The following is a 15,085-nucleotide window of genomic DNA, read 5'->3' as shown; positions in this document are numbered from 1 at the left end:
AGGCAAGAATACAGGAGTGAGTTACCATGCCTGCCTCCAGGGGATCTTCCCAACCCAGGAATCAAATCCAGGTCTCCCACATTGCAGGCAGATTCTTTACCATCTGAGCCAACACGGAAGCCCAGACAGAAGTAATTAATCACATAAAAGATATTTTCGCTAAGGTGATCAGCAAATTTCTCATCAGAAACCCTGGAATCCAGAAGGCAGTAGATTGATAAATTCCAACTGCTGAAAGGAAAAAAAAAAAGCATTAACTAGGAATTTTATCAGGCAAAATTTCCTTCAAAGTTGAGGTAGAAATTAAGACATTACCAGAAAAACAAAAGTTGGGGTACATTATTACCACTAGACTTTGCCAATAAAAAAATGCAAACTGGACTCTTTTTGGCTGAAAGGAAAAGCGGCCGGAAAGTACCACAAACCACATGAAGAAATAAATAGCTTCAGTAAAGGTAAAAACAAAGGTAATCTTAAAAGCTGGTATCATTCTAATTTTGGTTGTGAGTGAAAATCACTCAGTTCTATCTGACTCTTTGCGATCTCATATACTATACAGTCCATGGAATTCTCCAGGCCACAATACTGGAGTGGGTAGCACTTCTCCAGGGGATCTTCTTCCCTGCAGAAGGATTTCCCTTCTCCAGGGGATCTTGCCAACCCAGGAATCAAACCGAGGTCTCCCGCATTGTGGGCGGATTCTTTACCAGCTGAACCACAAGGGAAGCCCTCCCACCTGCCAGATGGTGGTCAAAAAAAGTATTAAAAGAAAAAGACAAACAGGACAAAGCAAAAGTCATTGTTTTTCCTGGACTTTTGATTGTAAGTCCAAATTTTTAAAATTTTCTCAATACTTTAAAAAAATATAAAAATGATTATTAATTTATATAATTAGGAACACTGATTAAATATGTAATTTATGACATTGATTACAGAAAGGCTTTGATGCAGATATTAAGGAGCAGAGTTTTTGTATGTTTTAAAGTTAAGAATAGGTCAAAGAATAAATCCCAAGAACAATTAAAAATAGTTTTTAAATTAATGAAACAGAAGAGATCAAAACAAGAGATGCAGAGGAAGCAGGGATCAGAGGGAAATTTATAGGTAAATGTGCTTACCTTTAAAATGAAGAAAGACCTAAATTCAATAACCTAATATTATACCTTAAAGAACTATAAAAAGAAGTCAAACTATACCCAAAGCTGGTAGAAGGAAATAAGATTAGCCCAGAGATAAACAAAGTTAAAAGAAATAGCAAATCAATAAAACTGAAAGCTACTTCATTGAAAAGATCAGCAAAATTATCAAAACATGAGCTAAGCTGGAAAAAAGGAAAAACAGAATAAATGAAAATAATTAAAATCAGAAATGAACCTAGAGATATTACTAATGGTTTTATAGATATGAAAAGGATTATAAAAATCTATGATAGAAGCTCAGCCAAGATGGCAGAGTAGGAAGACCCTGAGCTCACTTCTTTCCTCTGGCATACCAAAGAGCAGTAATTTATTGCTCTCATTAACTATTAATGGGGATAACCAGAAGACTAGCAGAGAAGACCTTGAATCCACATGCAAAGGATGCAAATTGGATGGTCACCTTATGACATATACAGAAAATCAAGTCAAAAATCCATCGGAGACTTTTGAAGTAAAACAACAGCACTTTTACAAGAAAACCCTAAGGGAAAATTTCACCACAGTGGATTGTGCTATGATTTCACAGGTAAGACACCAAATACAAAAGCAGAAAGAAAAAATATACAAATCAGACTTCTTTGAATTAAGAACTTTGTGCATCAAAAGATACTATTAAGAAAGTGAGATAAAATATGCAGATTGGGAGAAAATCTTTTCAAATTATATATCTGAGAAGGAATGAATGTGCACAATACATAAAAAAAAAAAAAAAACCCTGTTACAACTCAATAACAATGACAACAACAACAAAAATCTAACTGAAAAGTGAAAAAGTACTTGAATAGACTTTTACAAAGAAGATACAAATGGTCAAAAGTACACAAAAAGAAGCTCATTTATCATTATGGAAATGCAAATCAAAAGAACACAGAAGTAACACTTCACTCATTAAGATAGCTATTATCAGAAAAGAAATTATTAAAAAAAGGAAAATAACAAGTGTTGGTGAGAAGTGGTAACAAGTTGGTAAGTTGGTAACAAGCTGGTAACAAGTGTTGGTGAGAAGAAAATCACAAGTGTTGGTTCTCTACCAACATGTTGGTAGAGAAATGGAACTTGGTGTACTGCTACTAGGAGTGCAAAATGATGCATCTGCTGTGGAAAACATTCCTGTGGTTTCTGCAAAGTTAAACATAGGATCAGATGATCTAGAAATTCTAATCTTGGTCCTTGTATTGAAGGGACTGGAAATCAGGGATTAAAACAGATATTTGCACATCAAATAATCATACCCATATGAATGCAGAGTTCCAAAGAATAGCAAGGAGAGATAAGAAAGCCTTCCTCAGTGATCAGTGAAAAGAAATAGAGGAAAACAATAGAATGGGAAAACCTAGAGATCTCGTCAGGAAAATTAGAGATACCAAGAAAACATTTCATGCAAAGATAGACACAATAAAAGACAGAAATGGTATGTACCTAACAGAAGCAGAAGATATTATGAAGAGGTGGCAAGAATACACAGAAAAACCATACGAAAAATATATTCATGACACAGATAATCACAAGGTGTGATCACCAACCTAGAGACAGATATTCTGGAATGTGAAGCCATGTGGGCCTTAGGAAACATCACTACTAACAAAGTTGGGGGAGGGGGGGTGGAGTGTGATGGAATTCCAGTTGAGCTATTTCAAATCCTAAAAGATGGTGCTATGAAAGTGCTGCACTCAATATGCCAGCAAATTTGTAAAACTCAGCAATGGCAACAGGACTGGATAAGGTCAGTTTTCATTCCAATCCCAAAGATAGTCAATACCAAAGAATGCTCAAACTACTGCAGAATTGTACTCATCTCACATGTTAATGAAGTAATGCTCAAAATTCTCCAAGCCAGGCTTCAACAGTACATGAGCCATGGACTTCCAGATGCTCAAGATGGTTTTAGAAAAGACAGAGGATCCAGAAATCAAATTGCCAACATCCTTTGGATCATTGAAGAAGCAAGAGAGTTCCAGAAAAACATCTACTTCTGCTTTATTGAATATGCCAAAGTCTTTGATTGTGTGGATCACCACAAACTCCGGAAAATTCTTAAAGAGATGGGAATACCAAACCGCCTGACCGGCCTCTTGAGAAATATGTATGCAGGTCAGGAAGCAACAGTTAGAATTGGACATGGAATAACAGACTGCTTCCAAAAAGGGAAAGGAGTATGTCAAGGCTATATACTGTCACCATGCTTATTTAACTTATATGCAGAGTACATCATGAGAAATGCTGGAATGGATGAAGCACAAGCTGGAATCAAGATTGCTGGGAGAAATATCAATAATCTCAGATATGCAGATGACACCATCCTTATGGCAGGAAGTGAAGAAGAACTGAAGAGCCTCTTGATGAAAGTGAAAGAGGAGAGTGAAAAAGTTGACATAAAACTCAACATTCAGGAAACTAAGATCATGGCATCCGCTCCCATCACTTCATGGCAGATAGATGGGAAACGGTGGAAACAGTGGCTGACTTAATTTTCTTGGGCTCCAAAATCACTGCAGGTGATGACTGCAGCCTTGAAATTAAAAGACGTTCGCCTCTTGAAAGAAAAGCTATGACCAACCTAGATAGCATATTAAAAAGCAGAGACATTACTTTGCCAACAAAGGTCCATCTAGTCAAAGCTATGGTTTTTCCAGTGGTCATGTGTGGATGTGAGAGCTTGACTATAAAGAAAGCTGAGCACTGAAGAATTGATGCTTTTGAACTGTTTTGTTGGAGACTCTTGAGAGTGCGTTGGACTGCAAGGAGATCTGCAAGGAGATCCAACCAGTCCATCTTAAAGGAAGTCAATCCAGAATATTCACTGGAAGGACTGATGCTGAAGCTGAAACTCCAATACTTTGGCCACCTGATGCGAAGAACTGACTCATTTGAAAAGACCCAGATGCTGGGAAAGATTGAGGGCAGGAGGAGAAGGGGACGACAGAGGATGAGATGGTTGGATGGCATCACCGACTCAGTGGACATGAGTTTGAGTAAACTCTGGGAGTTGGCGATGAACAGGGAGGCCTGGTGTGCTGCAGTCCATGCTGTCACACAGAATCGGACAAGACTGAGCGACTGAACTGAACTGAACTGATTCATAGCAACAATATTCATGATAGCAAAATGTATGGATGAAGATTTTTCTTTTTTTTTATTTTCTGAGGGTTAATATTGCTTATTTATTTATTTTTATTTTTATGGGAGTACAGTTGCTTTATAATGCTGTGTTGGTTTCTACTGTGCAGCAAAGTGATTCAGCTATATATATACATATATCCCTTTTTGGTGGATTTCATTCATATTTAGGCCACCACAGAGCATTGAGTAGAGTTCCCTATGCTTTATAACAGGTTCTCATTAGTTATCTATTTTATACATAGTATCACTAGTGTATATATGTCAATCCCTACCTCCCAATTCATTCCACCTGACTTCCCCCTGGTATCCATACATTTGTTCTCTATGCCTGTGTCTCTATTTCTGCTTTGCAATGTATATATATATATATATATATATACATACGTATATATATGTATGTATATGGGTTTCCCTGGTGGCTCAGATGGTAAAGAATCCACATGCAATGCAGGAGACCTGGGCTCAATCCCTGAGTTGGGATGATCCCTTGGAGGGGTGCATGGCAACCCACTCCAATATTATTGCCTGAAGAACCCCCATGGACAGAGCAGCCTGGTGGGCTACAGTCCATGGGGCCACAAACAGGTGGACATGACTGAGTGACTAAGAACCCATATATATATATATGTGTGTGTGTGTGTGTGTGTGTGTGTATGTACATGTGTATATATGTATGTATGTATATATAATGAAACATTGTTCAACCTTAAAAAAGAAAGGGAATTCTGATATGTTGCAACATGCATGAACCCTGAAATAAAATAATACTAAGTCAGAGGAAGACAAATATTGCATGGTTCCACTTGTACTTGTTACCTCAAGTAATCAAATTTATAGAGACAGAAAGTAGAACAGAAGCTATCAGGGGCTAGGGAATGAGAAGAATATGGAGTTATTTAATGATACAGAACTGACATGAGGGATGATGAAAATATTCAGTGTGCAGTTAGAGTTGAAGGTTACACACCATTGTGGATGCTTTTAATGCCACCAGACTCAATAGTTACAATACTTTAAAATGAAAAATATCATTACTAATATTTTACTATATGAGTCTCTGTTACTAGTAACTATATTAAAAAAAGATCAAAGAGGTAAATAACAACCCTCCCCTTTGCCTCTGAAAATTTTGTTTCAAAAAATCCCCTTTACCAGAGTAGCCTAGTAATACCAGTATATAGTTGTTTCAGATACAGATTGTCATTTTTCTTCATCTACAAGTTAGATTTAATCCAAGGACGATAACCTATTGACTAGGATTGTTGCAAGTCTTAGAAAATATGGTTGTAGTGTCAATGGTTTAAAAACATTCATTACCTAATCACTTAGGGCCTCAGTTTGCTTGTGTATTACCTGAAGGCATCAGACCTGATTAATCCTAGGTTAACTGCCTTCTTTTGACAGGATGTGATTCTAAAAATCTTCTAATAATGACATTTATCTTAATAGGTTCTGTGGAGATACACAGGAAAGAAACCAGAAACATTAGGAGCCAACACCCGACTATATAAATGGATTCCTCAGAATGATCTTCTTGGTAAGACCAAAGAAAGTAAAATAAACAGAGCTGAATGAGGGATAATGTGAATAATTTCTTAATAACAGATAATCCAACAAATTTGTATTTAAAAAAAAAAAAAACTTCAATGTTTTCTTCATATTTCTTCTGGAGTTTGTCGAAGAACAGATTATTCCTGACACTTTTTAAAGACTAAGGCAAACTTTTTTCAAAACCATCATGATCAGTATAGTTATTAGTGCAATGGACTTTTATAATATGACAGAGAGCCTGGATTCAACACTGAATGCAGAAAAGAAAAGAGGAGAATTTATCACAAAAGAGCATAGTGAGTGGAAGTTCACTGTATGGAAAATTAGAAAGAGGAAATGTCAGGTGCAAAGGAACAGCCTAGCAAAACTAACCTAATTAGATTCTTACTGAAGGTATGCTAAGGTCATCACATATCACTTGGGGGATAGTGAAAGAAGAGGTGACAACTGTGAAAGATGGTCAGACATCAAGGCTGATCTGTTAAACTGACTTAGTAGAGTGCTTGCAATGCAGAGATAAAGGAGACCCCAAATCAAATTCTAGTGGAGAAGAGTTCAGGGAAGTCTGACTAGACTTTGGTCAAGGATCTTTGTCAAACTGTAACACAAAGATAGAATTTATAATTCTCTCATTTATGATATAGTCTTTCCCTCCTCAGAATCAAAGTCAAATAAAGTATCTTTATATCAGGCTCCCATTATCTTTTGTATAGAATATTGCAAAAACCTCCTGATTCTTCATCCATTTCATCCCACTTCTCTTCTCTTTTGCCTACTACAACCATACAGGGAAAAAAAAAATCTGGCAAAAAATTTCATGATCTATAATACAATTGGCTCTCTATTACTATAGAGTCAAATGCTTAAACAGAGTACACATGCAATTGCTATAGCCTTTTTCTATGATGCACTCAATATACCAGCAAATTTGGAAAATACAGCAGTGGCCACAGGACTGGAAAAGGTCAGTTTTCATTCCAATCCCAAAGAAAGGCAATGCTCAAGCTATCACACAATTGCACTCATCTCACACACTAGCAAAGTAATGCTCAAAATTCTCCAAGCTAGGCTTCAGCAATACATGAACTGTGAACTTCCACATATTTAAACTGGTTAAAGAAAAGGCAGAGGAACCAGAGATCAAATTGCCAACATCTGCTGGATCATCAAAAAAGCAAGAGAGTTCCAGAAAAATATCTATTTCTGCTTTATTGACTATGCCAAAGCCTGTGACTGTGTGGATCACAATAAACTGTGGAAAATTCTGAAAGAGATGGGAATACCAGACCACCTGACCTGCCTCTTGAGAAACCTATATGCAGGTCAGGAAGCAACAGTTAGAACTGGACATGGAACAATAGACTGGTTCCAAATAGGAAAAGGAGTACGTCAAGGCTGTATATTGTCACCCTGTTTATTTAACTTATATGCAGAATACATCATGAGAAACACTGGAATGTATGAAGCACAAGCTGGAATCAAGATTGCTGGGAGAAATATCCATAACCTGAGATATGCAGATGACACCACCATTATGGCAGAGAGTGAAGAGGAACTAAAAAGCCTCTTGATGAAAGTGAAAGAGGAGAGTGAAAAAGTTGACTTAAACTCAGCATTCAGAAAACTAAGATCATGGCGTCTGGTCCCACCACTTCATGGCAAATAGATGAGGAAACAGTGGAAACAGTGGCAGACTTTATTTTTGGAGGTTCCAAAATTGCTGCAGATGGTATTTGCAGCCATGAAATTAAAAGATGCTTACTCCTTGGAAGATAGGTTATGACCAAACTAGACAGCGTATTAAAAAGCAGAGACATTACTTTGCCAACAAAGGTCCGTCTAGTCAAGGCTATGGTTTTTCTAGTGGTCATGTACGGATGTGAGAGCTTGACTCGAGCTGCAGTCCACGGAGTCGCAAAGAGTTGGACACGACTGAGCAGCTGAACTGAACTGAACTGATGCTAACATTCTGGTAGTGAAACCCTGTACATCTCACCACCCCTTTCCCAAAAACAAAAATATTTTCCCACTAACAAAAATATTTGGTTTCTTCAGTCCCTCCATTCTTTTTTATTGATATGTTCTACCTCCAACAGCTTGTCAAATGACAAATACTCTTCATCGTTTATTCTGCAGGAAACTTCTCAATTGTCTCTAGAAAGACTTACATGCTATAATCACTAATTATACTTCAGTTCAGTTCAGTTCAGTCACTCAGTCATGTCCGACTCTTTGCGACCCCATGAATCGCAGCACGCCAGGCCTCCCTGTCCATCACAAACTCCTGGAGTCTACCCAAACCCATGTCCATCGAGTCGGTGATGGCATCCAGCCATCTCATCCTCTGTCATCCCCTTCTCCTCCTGCCCCCAATCCCTCCCAGCATCAGGGTCTTTTCCAATGAGTCAATTCTTCACATGAGGTGGCCAAAGTGTTGGAGTTTCAGCTTCAGCATGAGTCCTTCCAATGAACACCCAGGACTGATGATCTTTAGGATGGACTGGTTGGATCTTCTTGCAGTCCAAGGGACTCTCAAGAGTCTTCTCCAACACCACAGTTCAAAAGCATCAAGTTTTCAGCGCTCAGCTTTCTTTAGAGTCCAACTCTCACATCCATTCAGGACCACTGGAAAAACCATAGCCTTGACTAGAAGGACCTTTGTTGGCAAAGTAATGTCTCTGCTTTTTAATATGCTCTCTAGGTTGGTCATAACTTTCCTTCCAAGGAGTAAGCATCTTTTAATTTCATGACTGCAATCACCATATGCAGTGATTTTGGAGACCCCCCAAATTGTGCATATATATATATATATATATATACACTTATGTATATATTATAATTATGCTAATTATTCTTAGCCTGGACTAATTAATTGCTGCTTTCTTTGGAGCCTATTAGAATTTGTATGAGGCCTCATGGCACAGAATTATATAGAAGATGTCATTTAATAGAATTAATGATTTATGAAGGTATCATGATTTTCTGTTTCTGACATTCTTACAACTTAGAATAATTTTTTTTTTTTTTTTAATTTTTAGGTCATCCCAAAACCAGAGCTTTTATCACTCACTGTGGAACCAATGGGATCTATGAAGCTATTTACCACGGGGTCCCTATGGTTGGAATTCCTATGTTTGGTGACCAGCATGATAATGTTGCTCGTATGAAAGCCAAAGGGGCAGCTGTTGAAGTAGACTTGCAAAGAATGACAAGTGCAGATCTGCTTAATGCTTTGAAAGCAGTTATTAACAACCCTTTGTGAGTAGAGTTTATATTCTTTTCTAAGAAGGAGCATCTTGTTTCTTGAAGAATAATCAGTTTCATAAATTTTTTAATTAATAACTTTTGCATAATCACCAGCACATACCTAGTAGCAAATTAGATTTTATGCTTCCTAAATGTTGTGGAAGTACTTTGTCACCTACCACTAATGGGTGATAGATTACAACCTTGAAGAAATACTACATTTATTTAAAGAAAATGAGCTATTGTTGAAAACATACACATTTCTATTAATAATAGTACTTTTATTTATAACCCTCTTAAAAATTGTAGATATTATCACTATAAAGAGTTTAGGCAATATGACAAAAACAAAGGTAAATAAAAATAAAAACTCACTCAACTCTCCTCATGTAGCTATAATTAATGACAGTTTAGAAACCTGTTATTTCCTTGTGCTAATTTATAAATAGAAAATAATATAATGAATTTTCTTAAAAAATAGAACTATATTTGTTAGTTAAAAATTTCTTATATTGGATTTATTTTAAATTAAAACCAGAGAAAGAGAATGAAGGAAAATTGAGATCCAAATGGAGGTAGAGAAGACCCCAGCCTCCTCATTCCTTGACAAAGAACAACAGTTAGACACTATTCATGAACAAAATAATTTCTGGGAGTGCCCTAAATGCCATGTAAGAAATTTTAGCAACACAGTAGAACAACAACAACAAAAAAAAACTGAGATAAATCACACAAGAACAGAATGATGACAGTTTTATTTTACCAGCATCATCCCCAAGCCAGCATTACTCATCACTGAGAGAGAACTTTCAGCTAGAAAGAATTCCTTGGCAGAAAAAGAAGAATGGGTTGAGTAACCAATTTCTAAAGCCTTCTGGGGCACAGAAATAGAAAAACAAATTCTAAATTTGTATGCAACCACAAGAGATCACAAACAGCCAAAGCAATCCCAAGAAATAATGAAGTTGGAGGCATCCCACTTCTTATTTCAAACTGTACTACCAAGCTATAGTAATTTAAAAAAGATGCCATTGGAATAAAAATAGACATACAGACCAATGGAAAGGATTGAGAGGCCTGAAACAAACCCTCATATGTAAAGTTGAAAAATATTTGGGAAAAAAAAAAATGAAGAATACTTAATAGGAAAAGTGTTATCTATTCAATAAGTAATAGTGGGGAAACTAAATAATTATATGCAGGAGAGTGAAATTTGGACCCCTATATTACATTACTTACACAAATTGACTAGAAATAGACTAAAGACTTAAGCAAAAGACCTGAAACTATAAAGCTGCTATCTTAAAACAGGAGGAAAAGTTCCTTGACAGGGTCTTAGAAACAAATTTTGGGATATTTGGGACACCAAAAATACAAGGAACCAATGCAAACCTCAATAGGTGGGGCTGTATCAAGCTCAAAAACTTCTGCACAGCAAAAGAAATTGAAAGGTTGTTGCTAAACGGTAAGACGCCGGGATTCTTGGCCTCCGGAGGAGATGAATTAAATCCGGGGCCAGAGACGAGGCTGGATCGCTCAGAGCTTTTGTGTAATAAAGTTTTATTAAAGTATAAAGGAGATAGAGAAAGCTTCTGACATAGGCATCAGAAGGGGGTAGAAAGAGTACCCCCCTTCTAGTCTTTAGCTGTATGTTATATAGTCACTCACAGTCTGTTAATGAAAAGAAACGAATGTCTTAAAATTTAGAATGGCACCAGATAATTCATCCCCGGCCATAAAATGATTGACTTGAATCTTGTAGAAGGGCAGATTCCCAAACAAATAGTTTCATTTACATAGATTAGGGAAACAATATCTGAGTAAGTAGGTTAGGCCATTTGGCGGAACTTACAGAGTCTGGGGTAAATTAGCATATCTTAAGACAAACATTTCCATAAAAAAATGTATTGGTTAACTCAAGGTTTGAGAATAGTTAGCTTCAGGTGAAACCAGGTGTCATGGCAACACAGCATTTTAAGAGAAACATCCTTTTAAATTTGTATAGAGAAGAAAAAAATATCGCTGGTTTGTTTCCTCCTTCCGCTTAAGAGAGAAAAAAATGTCTGGCACTTGCAGCCTATTTCCTCTGTTTGGAGACCCCTGGCCTTCCTGCCTGTTACCCTCTCAAAATGATCTATAAAATGAAAGGGAATCCACAAAATTGGAGAACACTTTGAAAAGTATACATCTGATAAGAGATTAATGTACAAATGATATAAGGAACTCATTATTCAATAGCAAAAAAAAAAAATTTTTTTTAAATGAGCAGAGGTATGAATAAATGTTTTCCCAAAGAAAACATGCAAATGGCCAACAGGTTCATGAAAAGGGGCTTCAAGTCACTAAGCATCAGGAAATACAAATCAAAATCCCACCTCATACCTGTTAAAATTGTTGTTGATGCTGTTCATTCACTAAGTTGTGTCCAGCTCTGCGACCCTACAGACTGCGGCTTGCCAGTCTCCTCTGTCCTCCACTGCCTCCCAAAGTTTTCTCAAATTCATGTCCATTGAGTTGGTGATGCTATCTAACCATCTCATCCTCTGCTACCCCCTTCTCCTTTTGCCTTCAATCTGCACCAGTATCAGGGTTTTTTCTAATGAGTCGGCTCTTCACATCAGGTGGCCACAGTATTGGAGTTTCCGCCTCAGCACCAGCCCTTCCAGTGAATATTCAGAGCTGATTTCATTAAGATTGACTGGTTTGATCTCCTTGTGGTTCAAGAGACTCTCAAGAGTCTTCTCTAGCACCACAATTAAAAGCATCAAATCTTTGGTGCTCAACCTTCTTTATGGTCCAGTGGTAAAGAATCCATGTGTCAATGCACGTGCCACAGGAGATGCAGGTTCAATCCCTGAGTTGAGAAGATTCCTTGGAGTAGAAAATAGCAATCCACTCAAGTATTCTTGTTTGGATAATTCCTTGGACAGAGGAGCCTGGGAGGGCTACAGTCCATGGAGTCTCAAAGAGCCAGACTTGACTGAGCACACATGCACAAAATAACATTCATACATGACTACTGGAAAAATCATAGCTTTGACAATGTGGACCTTTGTTGGCAAGGTGATGTCTCTGCTTTTTAATACACTGTCTATGTTTATCATAGTTTTCCTTCCAAGGAGCAAGCTTCTTTTATTTAATTTCATGGCTGCAGTCACTGTCTGTAGTGATTTTGGAGCCCAAGAAAGTTAAATCTACCACTGCTTCCAATTGTTCCCCTTCTATTTGAGATGAAGTGATAGAACTGAATGCTGTGGTCTTAGTTTTTTGAATACTGAGTTTCAAACCAGCTTGAAACTGTTAGAATGGTCATCATCAAAATACAAGGTCTAAGAAGTATTGGTGAGGATGTAGAAAAAGAGGAACTCCAGTGCACTCCAGGTGGGAATGTAATTTGATACAGTCCTTATGGAAACTAGTATGGGAACTCCTCAAAAGATTAACAATAGAACTACTAGATGATTCACTGGAGAAGAAATAGGTTACCCACTCCAGTATTCTTGGGCTTCCCCTGGGGCACAGCTGGTAGGGAATCTGCCTGCAATGTGGCAGAGCTGGGTTCGATCCCTGGGTTGAGAAGATCCCCTGGAGAAGGGAACGACTACCCAGTGCATTATTCTGGCCTGGAGAATTCCATGGACTGTATAGATCCTGGGGTAGCAAAGAATTGGACATGACTGAATAACTTTCAGAGAAATTGATTCAGTAAGACTGAGTAATCTCATTTCTGGATATATATCTAAGGGAATGAAAACAGAATATGGAAGAGATATCTTCACCCCAGTGCTAATTGCAGCATGATTCATGGTAATGAAGATATGACTAAAACCTGTGTTTGTCAGTGGATGAATAAAGATGTGGTATATGTATGTAAAGGAACATTATTCAGCAAATAGGACAAAGGAAATACTGTCATTCATGAAAACATGGCATTGTGCTAAGTGAAGTAAGTCAGACAGTGAACAACAAATATTATTCAATGTCACTTATACATGTAATCTAGAAATTCAGAGAGCAGAGTGGTGTTTTCAGGGCCTAGGACTTGGGAGACTGGTGAGGCAAGCTGTGAATAACAGGGCACAGGTTTGAGTAATAAAATAAATAAGTTCTGGAGGAACTTTTTACAACATGGTGATTAGCTGTAATCACAAACAAATAAATTATCAATAATGAAAGATTACATTTATTATGTAATTCTATTTCATACAAATAAAACAAATATATTCTTTGGAAAAAGAAACTATATTAAAATTAAAAGAATTGCCAGGCTGGGATAAATATTTCTTTAATAGCAGATAAATTCTTACTAAAAATTTTACATAAATCTGTAAATAAGCATTGACATTAAAGATTAAAATAATTTTTAAAATATTTCATTTTTTTCAGTATTGAATGGCTTTTCACTAAAGTCACTTAACTTCCTATCAGTATCTCTCTTTTCAGTTTAACTTATTTTTAATTGGAGAATAATTGCTTTACAATGTCATATTGGTTAGTACTGTCCAACAGTGTGAATCATCCTTAAGTATACTTATATTCCCTCCCTCTTGAGCCTCCCTCTTACCCCCATCCCATCCCATCTCTGTGTCTGTGTGTGTTGCTCAGTTATGTCCGAGTCTTTGTGACCCCATGGACTGCAGCCCGTCAGGCTCCTCTGTCCATGGAAATCTCCAGGCAAGATTACTGGAGTGGGTTGCCATTTCCTTCTCCAGAGAATCTTCTGACCCAGGGATCAAACCTCAGTCTACTGCATCTCCTGCATTGGCAGGCAATTTTTTTTTTTTCCACTGAGCCACCTAGGAAACCCCAGAGCACCAGGTTGAGCTTCCTGGGTTACACAGCAGCTTCTAACTGGCTTTATCTACTTTACACATGGTGTGTATATATGTCAGTGTTACTCTTTCAGTTCATCCCAACCCTTCCTACCCTGGCTGTATCCACAAGTGTGTTCTCTATGTCTGCATTTCTATTCCTATTGTACAAGTGGGGTTACCAGTACATTTTTTTCTAGGTTCCAATATTAATAGATGATGCTTAATTTCCTCTTTCTGACTTACATCACTCTGTAAAACTGGCCCCAGGTCCCATCAGTGTGCTTTAAACATCACATCTTAGATTAGTTTGCTATAGTATCAGTGTATATTATCAAAGTTGACAATGTGCACATCTTGTCTGTGACCATAATTTCCAATATCATTTAGCATTTGTTTCAGATTTATATTGATTTAATGATGCAATTTGTGCTTTATCATAGTTTTTCAATTCATTTTATTAACTTTTTATCTGATAAATATTTTGTTACTGTGTCTGTCTTGGAACTTCTGTTGATATTGTTTGTTTTCCTGAGATGTATTCAGAGATACTTATTCCTTATATTCTTGTGTATTTAGAAAGTCCTGCCTGGTTTTTTAAAACCAAAGGGGAAAAGGGTTTTGTTTAAGATTTTCTGGTTTATAGTTCTCTTCCTCAGAACTTTTTACATGCTGTTCCACCATTTTTTACAAGGTAATGTTCCATATTTTCTATCAATGATGACTGCACTTCAGTGTGGGTGAATAATCCCCCTCCTTCACAAACCCAAGGAAATCTTGCTTCTAAGTCAGCCATTCAAAGCTTTAAACCAAAACCCTGGTCTGTTCCTTGACAGAAGTTAGAAAGATTTGTGTTCTAACAATTGCCATCCTTCCATCTCACCACTGCATGTGCAGCCCTCGGTAGCCTGAAGCAAAAATTGCAGCATGTATTCAGTCTCAGGCCCTACTTCTTGCCCAGAGGGTCACATGAAGCTTTTTGTTTGCATCTGGAATGTCAGGACCATGGAGATCACAGACCAAAACCATTTCCTGTTACTGTTGAAGTCTTGTTAACACTGATACTCCAGATCGAACCTGGGGAAGAGTGAAAGGGTGAGAGAAGGATTCCTTTTTCACAGATCTGCCCTCAATGCTGCTTCCTGACACTATCATGTT

At 37.3% G+C, this 15,085-nt stretch overlaps 1 protein-coding gene across 3 annotated transcripts in view; it reads left to right on the top strand.

Moving 5' to 3' along the window:
• Positions 1-15,085, top strand: part of LOC122428427 (UDP-glucuronosyltransferase 2C1-like) — a 45,078-nt gene that overhangs the window by 29,106 nt on the left and 887 nt on the right. For all 3 annotated transcript variants that reach the window (XM_043448449.1, XM_043448447.1, XM_043448448.1), the window contains 2 exons: positions 5,769-5,856; positions 8,909-9,128. In XM_043448449.1, coding sequence (XP_043304384.1) covers positions 5,769-5,856; positions 8,909-9,128 — 308 coding nt within the window. The remainder of the gene's footprint in view (positions 1-5,768; positions 5,857-8,908; positions 9,129-15,085) is intronic.

This window comes from Cervus canadensis, chromosome 26 (assembly GCF_019320065.1).
Source record: "Cervus canadensis isolate Bull #8, Minnesota chromosome 26, ASM1932006v1, whole genome shotgun sequence".
Lineage (NCBI taxonomy): Eukaryota > Metazoa > Chordata > Mammalia > Artiodactyla > Cervidae > Cervus > Cervus canadensis.
The sequence above is the reverse complement of the archived record's forward strand: the minus strand, read 5'-3'. Positions and strand labels throughout refer to the sequence as shown.